General features: G+C 47.3%; 1 protein-coding gene across 2 annotated transcripts in view; it reads right to left on the reverse strand.

Moving 5' to 3' along the window:
- Rptor (regulatory associated protein of MTOR complex 1) overlaps window positions 1-18,173 on the reverse strand; it is a 339,912-nt gene that overhangs the window by 260,029 nt on the left and 61,710 nt on the right. For both annotated transcript variants that reach the window (XM_046463332.2, XM_046463333.2), the window contains one exon: window positions 15,396-15,498. In XM_046463332.2, the coding sequence (XP_046319288.1) occupies window positions 15,396-15,498 (103 nt within the window). The remainder of the gene's footprint in view (window positions 1-15,395; window positions 15,499-18,173) is intronic.

An 18,173-nucleotide genomic window follows, 5' to 3' on the forward strand; every position in this document is an offset into this window, starting at 1 on the left:
GCATTTCCTCTGCTGCCAAAACTTCCCTCCCCAGAGCATCCTCTTCCCACAGTTCACTTCAAAGTCACCACTGCAGCCTCAGGTCTATCAGCCAGCATTCATGGAACTGCGAGTGTGCCCAAACAGGCTTGCTACCATGCTCACAAAAACACCGTTATTAAAATCACCGGCACAGTGCTTGCTCCCCTCCAGCCCTGCTGGCCTATGTCCCTGCACCTGCTGCTTTCTGGTACTCCCTTGTCCTACTCTCCTGCTCCTGTCCAGGATCTGTCATAAAAGGTCTGGGTTGCACCTCTATCAGGACAGAGACCTACACAAAGGAGTCCTCCGGGGACAGCACAAACTCGTGTTCAGACCACAGCTCTCTGGTGTGCAGGGACAGAAGAAAGGAGAAAAAAAAAAAAAAACAGGTAAAGGGGTGGCACATTCTAATAATTTCCATCTGTACTCTTCAGTTCTCCCACAAAACCCAGCCTTGCACACACAATACATCTGTGGCTCGCTGCTTACTTCCCGAGTGGCTTCTGGCACTAGGAACTCCAAGCCTATGGCTCTCAAACTTGTCTGTGACTGAAGACCCCAAAGAGCCTTTGTTTATGTGGCTGCTTCTTTCAGTGTTTACTGTACTAGAAACTAAGATGAGAAAATTTTTCCTATTTCTTTATTCGTTTTTCAAACACAGTACAAACCCACTATATTTTAACATGAATATTTCTGATGAAAAATAACCATGGTTTCTCAAAAACCATTTAGTAAGAAGTGGCACAGCACATTTCACAAGGTTCTTTAGGGCTGAGTTTACCAGGTGGCAGCTGGCTCTCCTGGCAGGTTCTGCATTTGCCCGCATCTTCCCACGGCCCCACCTCACAGGAGTCACCACTAGAACAGGGGGGATCCTAGCTTAGCTAGGCAGGCTGACACTACACCAAACTCCAGGGGCGGTAGCCTCTGTGAGGTCATGTGTGAGGCAAAGTCTAAAGCCATGGCAGTGGGTACCTAGTGGCCACCTCTTCCACAGAGGACTCTGCATCACCGGGCACTGTCCACCTGAAAAACATGGGCTCACTGTGCAGCACACCTTACTGGCTCCCTTCTCTGATGTTTTCAAACACCGCCTTCACTGACTCCTCACATCTCACCAGAAGTCCTCCAGGGCTGAGAAGCCACCAACTCACAGTGGCAAACACCAGTTTTCAAATTCCAAATTTTTTTTTTATTTCACTTGTTTATTTATTTTTTTTATGTGGTGCTGAGGATCGAACTCAGGGTCTCGCACGTGTAGGCAAGCACTCTACCACTGAGCCATAACCCCAGCCCCAAATTCCAATTTTTTTTTTTGTTTTAAAACTTTAAAATTTATCACTAACAATGTGACAGGCTCATTGCATTCAGAAATGTCTCCTTCAGTTGAACACCGCAGGCCAGGAAGGGCACTCACGGCTGCCCCTGCAGCAGCTCCAACACCCACAGCTGCGCTTCCACAGACGCCCAATTCAGCACAGTAAGTTATGGAAAGCACACATTTGACAGATGAACTTTAACAAAACTAATATGTTTTTCTGCTTTATCAAGGGCAATCTTCATTAAAAACTGATTTTTTTTTTTTTTTTTTTTACTTGCAAATGACTAGCAGCAAACAAAATGACAGCAAAGAGCTGCTGACCCTGCTGGCTCCAGTGGTCTTTACCCTCAGGGCCTTTCTAGCCACTGCAATCTGTCATAGGGGACAAGAACATCCTGATGTCATTATACAGTAGGTCTCATCTTGGAGACCCACTTTGTGAATGACTGCAAGTTTGTTTTCAACAGAGATTCTGGTTGCAAATTTGAAAGCAATCTTGCAAAGGACCATATCAGACTGCTAGACAAGGAGAACGCTCCTCTCCTGGAGACTCCTTCCATAGGTGATCTGGGCTCCCTCAGAAACCAAATTCATCACTGCCCACCCTCGTGTGTTCAATGTCTCCCACAGCAGAGCCCCCATGGGCTCCGACTCAGTTACGCACACTGCATTCAGAAATGTCTCCTTCAGGTGAACACCGCAGGCTTGGACAGTCAGAGTGTAACAAGACCTCGAAGCACCAAGCAGCTGTCCCCTCTCGCACCCTCAGAAGCAACCACTTCACTCCAGCAACCAGGGCCTCTGACAGGGCCTCTGACAGGGCCTCCATCCTCCTAACCCTTCTACACTCTCTGATCTTAGCAGTGGACAGGACTCTTCCCTCTTGCATACGTACCCCGACATCCCCTGCCCCTATTCTTCCAAAGTAGCTACACCACACATACAGCAAAGTCACGCTCTGCACTCTATGTGGCGTCCCACAGGTTCCATGCTGAGCCTGGGGGCATATACCACAGCTCTGCCCAACTCCCCTCCCAAGCAGCACCTTCCCCACCTTTCCTTCAGCTAGCCTTTCCCCCTTCTTGGCCACCTGCTGTAAAACCCCACAGAATGAGAGATTCCTCTTTGTGCAAAGTAAATGGCTCCCAAGAGGGGAGCCTGCAGGAATCTGTGGGCAGCAGCAAAAGGACTGGCACCCTGTTGTCATGTCCTCACAGTCACAGGCTGAAAGCTTCAATAGCTTAAAACTGCCCACATTTGCCCATAGAAGCTCAGTGAGCCATAGACAGGATAAACCCAAAGGCATCCACACCTGGACAGGCCCCAACTACACTGATAAAACTAGCCACAAAGAAAGAGCCCAGGAGAAAATCAGATCACAAACTAAGGGTCAAGAGTTAGGAGAGCTCTGGACTGCCTAATAAAACTGGAAGCCAGTCAAAACAGGGCAATGCCTTCAAAATTCTCCAAGAAAGCAATTCCATTCAATTCTGAGGGAGTAAAACAGAGGTCTTTTCAGACATGCAAACATGCAGAGTCTGTATGTCACATTTCTTAGAAAGTAAACCATAAAAAAAAAATAACAAGGACTCCAGAAAATGGGGGCGGGCATTAAGAAGAGCTGAGTCCCTTACAACAGGTCTGGAGACCAAGCAGTCCAACAGGAGCAAGAAGAGAGGTTAAAAAACAAAACTAATAGATATTTGAACATTGGAAAAATTATTGTAACCTCTGACAGACGAACTGTCATACATGTAAAAAATAAAATAAACTCATTACAGGTTCACAGAAAAACTGGCAATAACAAATTACTAGCAAATTGGTGACTACATGGAAAAATCATATACAAAGAACCAGACGCCACTGGAGAAGGGCAGGACACAAATATTTTTAATCACAGCATTCCGTACCATTTACTTGCATTACTCTGATAAAAAATAAAAATAGGAACTAATGATAACATCACAGGCCAGGACTGTACAACTGGAGGCACCTCCTCTAGGGTATATCTGAGGCATCCAGGACATCTCCAAGCTGAGGCACCAGGTCCTCCCCTCTGTGAGCTCCAGTTCACAGCTCAGGAGAGCAGCTCTGCTTGAGGGAAACTGGGTAAAAGCCAGGCTCTAGCACCTGCAGTAGAAGAACCGCAGTAACATGCTACAATCAACAAGAAAGAAGATGCTAATTTTCATTTTTCTTTGTTCTACAGAACAGAGGTCTAAGACTGCAGCACAATTACAACAACCCCAACCAAGTCAGCTGAAACCTGAACAACAGAACTGGTAAGGGAGGGACGGGATCTGAAAAATGAAAATTAGGGGCTACCTAAGCACATAAACAAAGAAAGGGGAGCAGAACTTAGTTTTAACAACAGAAGCATTTAAAGAACAGGGCCTGTGCATGCGTGATGGATAGTGCGTCACACAAAGCTGGCTAGAAAGCCCGATCCCCTCCTACTGAGCAGTGAGGGTGTGGCCAGCAGCTCACAGCCCCAACGGTGGTGAAGGGAACAGGCCAGGCACAAGAGCCAAGCCTGTAATCCCAGCAACTCAGGAGGCTGAGGCAGGAGGAAGACAAGTTTGAAGCCAGCCAGGCAACAACTTATTGAGATATTATCTAAAAAATAAAGAGAATGGGGATGTGGCTCAGTGATAAAGCACCCCTGGGTTCAATCCCCAACACCAAAAAAAAAAAAAAAAAAGTTCTTTGTAGAAAGAAACAGGTGTGGGTACTATTTTTCATGTTTTTAGTCTCTGAATTTCCTAATTTCTTAAAATGCCCTACACATTACCCTTATAATAGTTTTTTAAAGACAGAGAGAGAGAGGGAGGGAGGGAGGAAGGGAGGGGGGAGAGGGGTGTGCCCAGGCTCGCCTGTGCCAGCGGCATTCACTACACACTGCACTTCCTGCACACGCTCTTCTGATGAACCATGTCACAGGGAGGGAGTGCCTTAGGTCCACCTGACCTAGAAAGGACTGGAACTACCCCTCCCCATGGAATTTCACCCTGGGAGGTGAAGGCCCTTCTCCCCCACCACCCTCCGCATGTGGGCACAGAGGAGCTGAGGTCATCCTTCTGGGTGCGCCTCACAGCACCCAGCAGAAACTCCTCCTAGAGGAGGCGGCCTGACAGTGGGACTGCTCCCACTCCAGGCCTGGAATCAGGACACCTCTGGATCCAGAGGGAGGGCCAACAAAGTGGGCTGTCACCTTAATCTACTGGGAATCCCTGCAGTCAAATTGATGGCCTCCCCCCAAGAATATGATGATGAGTGGGAGAGGGGAAGAAGTGTGAGGGAGAAGACAAGAGCAGGGAAGCAGCGTGACGGAATGATGCGTTGAACACTACAGAGACGATTCCCATACACTGAAGCCGACATTCCTATGGGATGGGGAAGACAGATTTAAAACTGTGGCTGTCTTAGCCCCTACCTTCCAACACCTTCTTGGTCTCTATTTTGTTTTGTGGGGAACCTGGGAAGGCTCTGAAGAGTGAGTGTGAGTAAATCAATGAACGTGTGGTGGGTAGGAAGCAGATGTGTCACCTGGCAAATAACTTTTCACTTTTTAAAATTTCTCCTACCTGCACAATTTTCAGCATAACCCCTCTGTATTTCATGTCACTTAAAACTTCACATCAAAAAGAACATGGTTGGGCTGGGGATGTGGCTCAAGCGGTAGTGCGCTTGCCTGGATCCTCAGCACCACATACAAATAAAGATGTTGTGTCCACCGAAAACTAAACAATAAATATTAAAAAATTCTTTAAAAAAAAAAAAAAAGAAAAGAAAAGAACATGGTCTGTGGTCAGACCACCTCCTAACCCATGAGCTTAGTCGAAAGCTCTCAGGTATCTTGGCCCGAGGTCACAGAAGGCATTGGTGGTGCTGACACTTAGACAGGACGAGGCAGAATATTCTCCTACCTCCTGTCTTCTTCAGAGATACACAACCTGATAGACAAGCCACCCTCCTTTCCTCCTTAAAGAACTACGTTCTTCTATCAAGCACTAACTGTGGTCCCACACAGGCTCCTGAGGTCTCCAAGGGATCCTACCACTGTCTCATGGGCTCCTGAACTTAGTCCTGATCCTGAAGAGAAGAGGCAGGGGCAGGGACACCTAGAGACACGCACAGGTGGATCTGTCCGCCCCAGCACCTGCCAGGTGACGGGAAAAGGGTAAGACTGGGCTTCTGGGCCACAGGTAATATGGTTCTGGGTCTGGGCTGCATGGATGTGATCAGTTTGGAACACTTCTTTTTGACAATACACGTGGGCTAGGTGCACCTCTCTGTATGTAGGCTATCCTTCAATGAAAACTTGAAAGAAAATACAACAGAGCTCACTGCTCAAAGAATCTTAATAGTTCTTTGTACCTTATATCTAGTACACACTTAATAAACATTTGTTAATTGACTTATTAACTGAGTATTGCCTACTGGATCCAGTGTGAATTTCTCTGTGGCTTTTAAGGACTCTGCCACTAATTAGTTGTGTAACATTGAAGAACTAATTTTTGAGTGAGAAAATACATAATGGCAAAAAGGCTACTTTGAAACTAGGAATGACTGTATCTTCTTAATCATAATATCATCTCTCTGTATTTCATAAATAGTGAGGGGCTGAGCAAAGCCTGGAGCTACACGGCTACACAGAGGCACACGAACTGCTCTGGCTACTGGCAGGACTTGCAGCAGCCCTCAAGTGTCCAGGGTCCCAGGGTAGGCTGAAATTCTTCAGGAACCATCTCGAACCAGCCTGCCCTGTCCTATCCACTGAGCCTCACTCCATCCCGGTTCCTGTGCTACCTGCTGCAATTCTACAAAAGGCAGAAGCTGAATGGATTTCCAACAGATCTGAGGGGAAGATTGGGACACGTGTTTTTAAAACACAGGCCTCGTGCTGCACACAAGACTCAAGTGGAAAAGAGCCAGGGAGGAAGCTCCAAGTGGTCACACCATCCTCCCTCAGAGGCGGCAATGGAGATACTAAATATTACCTTGAGACAGCAGCACTCTACAGAGAAAAGGGGGTTTTTGGTCAGTGAGTTCCAAGAGCAAAGGTTTTTAGTTGCAGACCCAGAGCTGGGCCAGAGCACTGGAAGTCACTGGCAGACAGCTAATGTGAACCCCTTCCCCAGCACCCACGGGCCCAGCCAGGGCTCCAACCTCAGCCTTTCCAAGAGGGGCCTTCACTCCCCTCCCAGCTTTGCTCTGCCTTCCCAACCTAATGCACCACCCTCAGCACTTCCTGGCCCCTAGTCACTCAAGGCCAACCTCCTCCTCTTGGCCTCTGATCCCTTCCACCAGACCAGGCGGCCCTCCTCGTGCGATGTGAGCAGCAGAAAGGCGAGGCGCCCCACTCACAGCTCCTCCGAACACAGCGCTGGACTTAGCACATATGCACCCATCTGACTTATCTGCTGGCCAATGTGATGACCGGGCTTGTTGTCAGAACCCAAAAGTAGAGTCTGAGCAAATGCTCTGTAACCCCAGAGCACACCAAGGACAGCCGTGACTACTTTCTCTCATCTGGACTGGGTCTCTTGATGCCCGCGTGGAGATTAAGGGGAGAATAACTGCTTTCTCTAAAGACTAAGAGAAAAACAAAGCAAAGAACCTCCTAAATAATTCCTTGGGCTACGATCTCCATGCACCTCACAAGCCTTTGGTATTCCACCCTTGTGACGCACAGCTACCACCGGCTCGCACATAAAAGGTACTCCAGTGAATTACACTGCCTCCTGCTCAGCACGCAGCTCTTCTACAACCTACTCTCAAACCCAGTTCCCAAACGAATGCAAGGCACGCTTCTCTGTTTAGCAGAATTGTTTTCAGTATTACTGCAATAGCATTTAATGGCGGGTCACAAAACAAAACTGCTTCCCTCTGCTTTCCGAAAAGACATGAGAGTCTTTCCAGGAGGTAGAACAGCATCTCTCAAAAGCCAGAGGGAGACAGACACAGAGACAGCGGTGGGAAGGCACGATAGTGGCATTCTGGAGTCGCAGGCTAACGAGAGCCCACTACGCCCACGTCCCCCTCCTCTGCCAAGCCCCTGAGCACCTGGCCACCAGCCACCCATACTGCGAAGGGCCCCGCCTGTGGTCTGCCATCTGGAACAGCAGCAGTAGGGCAACCTTTCCCTGCTTGTTCCTCCACAGACAATGACAGCCAGGCAGAGGCCTCAGGAAGGAGCCTAAGGAAGAAGCACTGGCTACAATGCAGGTGTAGGTGGCACATGCAGGTACACAAAAACAGACTGAAAGATAGGGACCCATGTCTCTTCTCAAGATTCCCATACCCCTTTTCTCTGAGGTCAAAGCAGTCTCAGCCCAGCACAGCAATGGCCACACACACAGCTTATAGCAGAGCACAGGGCATGGGCTCAGATGGCCGTCTGACACACTGGATGTTTAATTTGTTAAATAAAATGAGAAATATCATGCATTCTATTATGAGACATCTGTCAGAGATACTGGCTGGCTGGGCAGGAGGCCCACAAGGCCAGCACACCTAACAGGGGCAAATGAGGCATGTTCACTGCACCTCTCTGCAGCCAGCCACACAGGAAGAGGCAGTACCCAGGGAGCAGCACATCACCCTGCTCGGCATGCGGTGTGCTGCGGGGAAGACGTTGTGTTAGAGTATTATGGAGCAGGAGGCACTGAGTATGGTGCTACAGTCTGAATGTGTCCCTCAATTCATGTTCGTCCTTAAACCACAAAGTGGTGGGGGCCTCAGGGAGTAATTAAGTCATGAGGGCAGAGCCCCTATGAATGGAGGGGCTAGAGGGAACCAACTTGGCCCTGTTACCCTCTTGGCCCTTCCACCATGTGAGGAGAGTTCAAGGCACCACCTTGGGAGCAGAGAGCTTGGCTTGCCACCTCCAGAACTGTGGGCAATAAATTTGTATTATTTATAAATTACCCAGTCTCCAGTGCCTTGTCATAGCAGCACAAATAGACTAAGACAGGGCTGGGGCTGTGTGCGAGAGCACTCGCCTAGCACGTGAAAGGCACCGGGTTCGATCCTCAGCACCACATAAAAATAAAGGTATTGTGTCCAACTGAGAGAGAGAGAGAGAGACTAAGATAGCTGTGGGGGTGTTGAGCGGGTGGATACTGGGTTGTGGTAGGGGCATAAGGAGGCTGCCCTGCCAAGACAAGTCTCTATGTGGGGCTAAGGTCAAGGTCTCAGCCAATCCCCCTATAGCCCTGCATAGCTCCATTTCACAGGTGAAGAAATCGAGGCTCTAAACAGTCCAGGGAGTGCAGCATAACTAAATGAACAAAGCTGGGGTCTGTAACAGAGCACAAAGTGCTAAGACCAAGCGTGAGATGCTGACCTGCTGCCTTCTGAACAGCAGCATCTCAGTGATTTATGAGGCTGTGCCAGCTACGGTAAAGAGGCTTCCTCTCCACCCCTCTGCACTATGACCTGCCATGCAGCCTGGGTCCCTGTCACTAGCATCCCCTCTCCTGGCCTCACCAGCCATGCTGCTGCACAGCCCTCAGCCTAGTCACCTTCACACTTCAGGCCACTGCAATCCACCAGGCCCCAGCTCACAGCTGGGATGATGCAGGCCAGAGGTGATCCGTGGACCCATCCAGGCTCCCACCCCCCACTGCCCTTCTCTGCACCTTCTCTGTGCCCTCAGGGTCCTGTTTCCCTCTCTCTGGTCTCAGGCCACACCATGCAGGTGGCCTCCCCAAGTCCCCAATCTGTAGGGGGCCCCCTTCTCAAACCAGAACCACTTTCCCAGCTTTCTCCTGGAAGCTGACTCCACACTGAGGATTCCAGAAGCAGCTTTCCATATACAAAGTGCAATCCTATCATCTCTCCAGATGGGCCCTGACTCATGGTCTGGGGTACTGGAATATCACCACTGCCTGGACTGGCCATGCCTGAAAACCAAAGCAGTTGATGAAAATGTTAAAATCAACAATCCTAGAGCCACAAGGCAAGGCAGGAAGGGCACATCTGCTTGAGGATGAAGGAAACTGCAAGGCCCTAAAGTGACCTGTCAAGTCAGGGGCTTAAGGCCTGTGCAGAGGAAGCACAAAAGGCACATATGCCACAAAAGGCTGGCCTGGACAGGGTGCTGGCCACGGGCAATGAGGAGGGCAGACAGGGGAGGAGACACAGCAAGAAGTTAAAAAGGTGGATGGTCCCCACGGGGTTGGAGCAAAGGATGAGGTAAACTGAAATGGCCTTCAGTACAGACCACTTGGTAGAGAAGTAGACAAAGGCACGCCACACAGCAGTGCAGGCACACGTGGGCACCCTGCTCCGCCCAAGGTAGAGGTCCCGGGAGCCACAGGCCCAGTTCTGATGACACCAACTTGGTTTCTAAACACCACCTTCCACTAAGAGGAACTGAGTCTAGGAGTAGGGCAGGGAAAGAACTGGGCAAGACAGGAAGGAAGGAAGTACTTAAAAATGATGGAAGCACTGGGCATGGTGGCCACGCCTGTAATCCCAGTGGCTCCCAAGGCTGAGGCAGGAGGATCTTGAGTTCAAAACCAGCCTCAGCAATTTAGCGAGGCCCTAAGCAACTCAGTGAGACCCTGGGTCTAACAAAATACAAAATAGGGCTAGGAGGTGGCTCAGTGGTCAAGTGCCCTGAGTTCAATCCCCGGTACCCCCTGAAAAAAACAGAATGATGGGAACAAAACAAAAGGCCAGAGAAGCCGGCCAAAAAGGTCAGACTCCCACTGCCTGGGTGGGAGCCCAGCTCAGTGCTCGATAATGACACCTGGAGTGAAAAAGGAAACAGGACCTCCAGTAGTCTCCGGCCACTTGTCCAGGAACACAGCTCCACTCCAAAGGCAGTGCAGCCCAGCAGGTGCCAAGAGCTACAGCAACCTGGAGAGGACAGATGAAAACCACACCCTCCAAACAGGGCACCACATCAACACAGCAGCTCTCTCGGTCCTCTAAAAGACGGGGCCCAGAATGAATTCTCAGCAGACATCAAACATTCTACAAAAATAAAGCACACCTGTCATGGGAGCCGAGGAGAAGCTGCAGGCCTGCTGCAGGTTAGAACACGTTTAAGGCAACCACGACACTGAGCAGGCCCCTGTGCTACCAAGGATGCACTGGGCCACTGGCAAGCCTCAACAAGCCAAGGCTTCTGTGGCAGCCACCGCCCACCAGTGCTTGATCCCAAGGATTGCACTGTGATTCTGAACAAGAAAATCCATTTGCAGGAATTACACATTAAAGATTTCAGAAGTGAGCCAGGAACAGTGGCGCATGCCTATAATCCCAGCAACTTGGGAGGCTGAGGAAGGAGGATCACAAGTTCAAGGCCAGCCTCAGCAACTCAGTGAGGCCCTCCCTAAACAACTTAGTGAAATCCTGTCTCAAAATACAAATTTTAAAAAAAGGTTTGGCATTTACTCAGTGGTAAAGTACCCTGGGTTCAATCCTTAGCACCAAAAAAGAATCAGAGGTGATAGGACAGCAACTTATTCCAATGAACCAGGGAAACTGCTCACTACTCTACTTGCAACTTTTGAAACTTGCTTTCAAAATAAAATGCATACTGCCAGACACCACTGCAAATGTGCTAAAGCGAATCTTTAGGGTTCTTTATTTCTCATACCACATTGTTAACATCGTCATCACCAGGACCAGGTCTACCCACTTTTTAATAAAGGACAAATGAAAAAAAAATTTCAGCCTAGAAAAAGCACATGCCATTCTGAACTCAAAACTCCTTTGAGCCCAGTGTAGTGGCACACACCTATAATCCCAGGGACTTGGGAGGCTGAGACAGGAGGATAGTGAGTTCAAAGCCAGCCTCAGCAAAAGCAAGGCCCTAAGCAACTCAGTGAGACCCTGTCTCTAAATAAAATACAAAATAGGGATGGGAATGTGGCTCAGTGGTTGTGTGACCCTGAGTTCAATCCCCAGTACCAAAAAAAAAAAAAAACTCCTTTGAAATTATTACAAAGTAGACTATATTCCTAAATTGTAGGGGAAAAATATATATTTAAATATATATTCATTTGCTGAATTTTTACACTAAAGGAAAGGAATTCTTTCCTTTTCATTAACATCCAGTAAATCTTGATCAAAGAGATTATGGAAGAGGGCTCTCTGGATTTTGGGGAGAGTACATATGAAAGAACTCTAAAGTATCTAATAAAAACCAAAGTCCCTTGGTCCAAGAAATGTGATTCTGTCCTCAGACACCCCCCCACCTATGCATCCCAGTGGGGCCATACGTCCCCTGCAAGGCACATAGCAACCCAGGTGAGCAACGCTAACATAAGAGAAGTTGAAGAGGGACAGAACAAAAATAGACTGAATAAATTCAGCTGGGACAAAGGATTCTTGGAGTGGAAATAGCTGGGGTGGTGAGTAAGAAGTCGACATGCAGCAGCACCATCAGCAAGGGACAGCAGTAGCTGGGGAAGATGGCTACTCTATCGGTGGGTGCAGGGCAACAGGGCCTGGGCAAAGGCTAGTGACTGCCATCCAAGACACAGTGAGATAAGGAGACATGCAAATAAAGAAGGAAAAATAATTTTTCCAACTTGGATTACATATAATTTTCATTAAAGTAATGAACTTCTTTAGCTGAGGATATAAAAAGCTGGGTGAGGATGAGTTTGCCCCAATCCTACCATGCAGAGAAACCTGCATAATCAATATCAAACTTGTCTTGTGCTCACCAGGAAGCTGAGACCACAGTGAAATCAACTGAATTCCATGAGACTATCATCCTCCCAGAGAGACAGGACTCATGCATTATTTCTACCTGGAAGAAACCAGCCAAAATGGAACCATATACACACAGCCCAGCTGGGGGGCCAGCATGGCAGTTTGGAATAGGTAGGGGTCCCAGAACAAGGGGAGCTCCCATCCCCACGGGCCACTCCAGTGGCTTGTGGAAAGCAATGGGGGCAGGCAGAGTAAAGTCCCCCTAGCCTGAATCCCTGAGGCCAGAAGCAGGAGAACCTGTCCACAGAGCACAGGCTCAGGCCCTGGGCACTGGGGAAGGAGTGGAGACGAGGCCTGTCTTACTTGGGGTGGGATAGAGAACTCCCAAAATTCAGACAAAGACAACTGAGAAAAAGGTCCACTTGGAGCAGAGGCAGAAAACACCTTGGGCACAGAATTCTGCACTGATACCAGACAGGCAGACTACTGCAGGACAGGTAAAAGCAGTGGGCTTAATCTCCAGTACCAAAAAGTTTTTAAAGATAATGACTGGAGTTTATTGCAAAAATAAAGCTATCAAGCTACACATCCAAAAAGCTCAAAGAACCCCAAGAAGAACAAATTCCAAAAACCAAACAAGCACAAAAGCAGATATGTCACCAACAGTCTACCCGAAATCTAAAGGTAAAAAGGAAATCCCGAAGACTGCCGGAGACAGAGGATGGGAAACCTAACCAGAAGCCAGCCACCAAGACCAGAATTATAGCACACTTCTCATCCAAAACCACGCCACCAGAAGATGAGTGGCTACTTCCAAATACTGAAAGAAAAATCTCAACACAAAACTATAAGAAGAAAAAATAGCTTTGGACAATAAAGAATTTTCAAACAAAAATCTGGTCAAATTTAATTCCTTCAGACCACACTGCAAGCAATGTTAAAGGAAGCTCTTCCCGCAGAATGACTGGGACACCAGAGGGAAACCTGACCTTGGCGAGGGATGCACAGCCCCCACATGGGAAATGGGAGCAGGAACAGAAAAGACATCTTTAGTCTCACGCTTCAAAACCCTCCTGAGTGCTAGTGAGGACGTGGAGCAATCATACACACACCAGGAATGCAAAATGGTACAGTACAAAACAGCTGGACAGTTTCTCAAGGAACGAACACAATTTAACATGTGACCTGATAATCCCATCATAAATATCTGCCCCCAAAAAAGTCCATACAAAGATTAAGTACTTTCAGAAACTTTATTCATAACTGCCAAGAACTGGAAACAACTCAAAGCTCCATCAACGGATGAACAGGTCAACAAAGTGTGGCATCTCCATACAAGAGGGACAAACAAGACAGGCTATGTCACACTCCCAGCGCAGCAGTATGGCTGCTCTGCCACACACTCTGAGGTGCGAAGGGAGCGAGGCTCAAAAGGGCAAACTGCATGGTCCCTGAAGCGGCATTCTGAGGAAGGGCAAGGCAGGCACAAAGACCAGGGCTGGCTGCCAGAGCTAAGGAAAGAGGGCACAAGGGAATTCTTTCGATATGATGAAAATATTCTATCCATTGACCGTAGTATTTGTCACACAACTGTATGTTTTTGTTAAAGCTCAGAGAAATATATTACATTCAAAAAGGTGAATTTTACTATATATAAATGGTTTCCAAATAAACCTGATACTAAAGTGGGGGAAAGTGGATACATTGTGTAATGGTGAAAAACACTGTCACTGATGGAAGAAAATATGTGCAAATCACAAGGGACTAATATCCAGAAAATAAAAACCTCCTACAACAACAAAACTCAATTCAAAAATAGGTTAAGGACTGAATAGATATTTCTCCAGAGAAGTATCCAAATGGCCAATAAGCCCATCAAAAGATACTCACCATCACCAATCACTCAAATGCAAATCAAAACCTCCATGAGATACCACCTCACACCCACTAGGATGCCTACATCACAAACACAAAACAGTAAGTACGTGGAGCAACTGGGACCCTTGCGCATTGCTGGAAGTGATGGAAATGGCACCACTTCTAAGGAAAACAGCATGGCAGCTCCTCAAAAATTAAGCACAGAATCACCATGTGATGCAGCAACCCTACTTCTGGGACTAACTCAACAGAATCAAAAGCAGATACCTGTACACCATGTTCACAGCAGCGTTATTCACAATAGCTAAACACTATTGTGAGGAAAGCTAAAAGGTAGAAACCATTTAAAAGTCTATTAATGGGGCTGGGGCTGTAGCTTAGTGGTAGAGCACTCGCCTAGAACATGTGAGGCACTGGGTTTGATCCTCAGCACCACAGCACCACACAAGAGTAAATAAATAAAGATGCTGTGTCTATCTACAACTAAAAAAGATTTAAAAAAAAAAAAAGTCTATTGATGAATAAATGCTTAAACAAAATGTGGCAGAACAGACACCAACAGAGTATCATTCAGCCTTAGGAAGAAGATTCTGTTACCTGACACGGCATGAATGAACCTGAAGATCCTATGCCAAGTGAGATAAGCAGGCTGGGGATGTAGCTCAGAGGAAAAGAGCATTTGCCTGCATGTGGAAGGCCCTGGACACACAGCAAAAAAAAAAAAAAAAGAAGAAGAAGAAGAAGCAGAGGCAAATATCATATGATGACACTGATCTGAAGTCCCTAGAGTGGTCCAACTATACAGCCAGAGTTAAATTGGGGTTGGGAGGTGCTGGGGAACTATGTAATGGGAACAGTTTTGGCTCGGGGTGGTGAAAAGGTTCTGGAAGTGGATGGTGGTCATATCTGCCCAACCGTGGAATGTGCCTGTGCCACGGACCCCATACTTCAACAAGGCTGGGATAGTGCTTCACAGTATGCATGCTTTATACCACAACAGAAAACAAAAAATGAACCGTCTCTAGATTTTGTATGGGTTCCAATCCCAGCTCTGCCACTGACGCACAGGACAACTTTGAACAAGCTCTCATCTCTATGTATCCTCTTCCTCATCTCTGAACTGGAGCTCAGTGATAGAACCTACCACACAGGGTTGGGGAGATTAAAACAGTTCACACCATGAGCACTCAGCAGATACCAACAATGAGCTACAGTGTTTCATGTGATTCTTTGCTGGAAATGGCTCAATTTGCTTTTTCTGTAAATACAAGCAGTATCATCATTCAATTTTTTTAAAATGTATGTAGCTATTTTGTGTGCCAAATGCAGGGCAAATTTAAAGGGAAAAATCATCATTATTTTATCAATTTTCCTTGAAACACTTTCTCTGCTACAAAATAAAAGTGAATGCATCTAAAATCACTTAGAGATTACATAACTCTGAAAAGAAAGAAAATCCTGGGATTTACCCAGCAGCACAAGGAAGACTGGAACTTACCGATCCAGCACTCTAAGCGGGCACAAGGCGTGGTCTTCACCACGTCAGGAGGGTCCACACCGACATTCAGGCACAGAACTAAGGCCACGCTGACTGTCTTCATCTGGAAGCACAACAGAAACACATCAACAAGGACTCAGGGGCTGCCTAGCCTACTCACCTCTCCCCGCGCCCAAGCCTCCAGCTACTGTGGCAGGAGCAGCTGTTCTCAGTTTCCTTACCATGAATCTCCAGAAACAGATCTGATCAGAAGACATAACAGCTTAAAGCACTTGGTGTGTTCTGCCAGATCCCTTGCAAAATTGCACAAATTATTATTTACAATCATCTACCATTTCACGAGGAAAACCATCCTGTGGATTTAGTTTCACTCTTCCATATTGTGAAGGTAAATATTTCTTCAAGTATGTTTTCACTATATGTATCTCTCACCTTTGTAAACTGTCCATTCACATTTATATGGCCACTCTCTGTCATCCTGACTTTCTCTGATTAGTTTTCACATGCACATGACACAGAAAGGGAAGGCTACATCTTCCTCCATGGGACACCCCAGGCCATCACTTTCTGTGTCTTCCTCCATACATGCTCCTTTTTCAGTACTCCAATAATAGGAAACAGCCCCACCCACCAGCTGCTTAAGCCCAAAACAACGGGAAGGCATCCTTCACCTGCTCACTTAGTCAATACATAATGAGCACCTACCAGGGGTCAGTCACTATTTACAGGGGCTAGGGAATACATCAGTAAATCAAAGAGATAAAAAATACCAGAGATAAAGGGCTGGAGGTACCACTCACAGTGCCCAGGAAAAGGCTATGAGCTGGGCACCAGCCCTTCCTCCTCCAGTAACCAGCACCTCACACTCAGCCTACTACCTGAATGTCTCACTTCTTTCCAATACACTACCAACTCGTATGCATGTGTAAGTGCGCACGTGTACACACACGCGCGCGCGTGCACGCGCCCCTCCCTTGACACATGCAGTGGAGTCAGGCTTACATGGTCCCTCCACCTGTTTAAAGCTGTCCCGGAGCTACTTGGGAGCTGCATGTCCTGCTGCTACAGCTCAGCTCTCCATCCAGGGTAGCGGTGCCTTTGGTCCCTCCACGTCCTCCAGGCCATTCAGCCGTCTCTGCTGGGCTCCCCCATCCCCTGCCTCACCTGGCCCCGTCTCTCCTGGGGTCTCAGCCTCCTTAAGCCCTCTCCAGCGGTGCCTTCCCCCAGTGCCAAGCCCACCTATGCTCCATGGTCCCAGGCTCATGGCGGACTCCCACCAATGTGTCTAAGCACAAACCTGACACAGGTCAGGCACACAGGTCTTTGTCCTAGTGTTTTGTTTATTTTTCTGTGCTAAGGATGGAACCAAGGGCCTCACACGCATATGCCTGTGTAGCCACTAAGCCACATACACAGCTAGTGTTTTACATTGGATTATTATTCCCTCTGGGTGTTATATTGATACATGATACAATGAGGATTAACTATCTTTCAAAACTCTGGCCAATTGTGCCAATTCCCCTAAGCACTCTCGCCCTAACTCAGTTTGTGGGTCTTCAGTGTACATTAAACAAACCAAAGTCTATACTGGGCAACCGAATTTACCCACTAACCCCACACCCCACGCCTCCTGCCCCACCAGCCAGTTCTTCTAGCTTGAGCTGCTGGTTTAAACAATTTAGCTTCAAATTTCATAATAACTTGCAAGGGTCAGTTTTTCTTCCTTAAAATATATTTTAAAATCTTACTTAGTCCATTTTATCTTCATCCTTTTTTCCTAATTAATCAATTATTTGATTTTTAATCACACTGAGGTTGTGATTAAAATAGCACTAAGTATTTAAATCAATTTGGTAAGAAGTGAAATCTTCATAATATTCTCCTGAAGAAGACACAGCATGTTTTCCCATTTAAGTCTCCTTTTAACTTTTTCAGCAATGTTTTTAGTTTTCCTCACCAAGAAGTCCTGCACATGCTAAGATTATCCCCTGACGTTTCACCAGACCCAGGAACAGGCATGTACTTCTCTGAAACCACTTCCTGTTGACACAGGGATGGCCTCTATGCACTTGGCTAAATGCTTAATCACTCGTCTGTTCTGCAGCAGTTCTCTTTAGGTTTGGAAGCGAATAGCGAGGGCTCTGCCTCATGCCAACAGGTCATTCGTCATTCTGTTTTAAGTCTCACCATGTTGTTCAGAATTTCTAGAACAATGCTACTAAAAATTACAACAGGATGGCAGGGAGATCGTTGCCCTTGATTGTAACAACACTGGGCTGCTAAGAACAAGGATGCCCTTGGTCACATTCAGGTATGCTTCCACAGTCCAGCAGGATACTGAAGTTCTGTGGGAAAAGGAAGCACCTTTGTCCTTCCTCCCCCAGCACTCCCTTTGCACAGGAGCTGCCGCACTGCCGGCAAGACATGAGAACAGCATCTTCCCACAGAACCAAATCAGGGTCTTCTCACTATGAAGAGATAAGTGGTCCCTTGGCCCACTGCCAGAAGGGGCTGAAATTCAGAGAAAATAACAGTGACTACATTTCTTAGTTGTCTTCCAATACTTAAGTGATTAGTGTCAATAACTCCATGGAGCTGATCACTTATTTTACAGTAAACTCAACCTTTGAGGATAAGCTACCTAAATACCTAAAATGGAAATTTCATGGAAATCTTTCCCAATCTTGCTGCAATCAATGTGGACGACCACTAGCACCCGCCTGTCTGCCAGTCTCAAGCCATGGGAGTGCCTCCACCCCCACCCCCACCCCCCCACCC

The sequence above is a fragment of the Marmota monax genome, unplaced genomic scaffold (genome assembly GCF_021218885.2).
Source record: "Marmota monax isolate L192 unplaced genomic scaffold, Marmota_monax_Labrador192_F-V1.1 WCK01_AAM20220418_F8-fsc00220, whole genome shotgun sequence".
In the NCBI taxonomy this organism is placed as follows: domain Eukaryota; kingdom Metazoa; phylum Chordata; class Mammalia; order Rodentia; family Sciuridae; genus Marmota; species Marmota monax.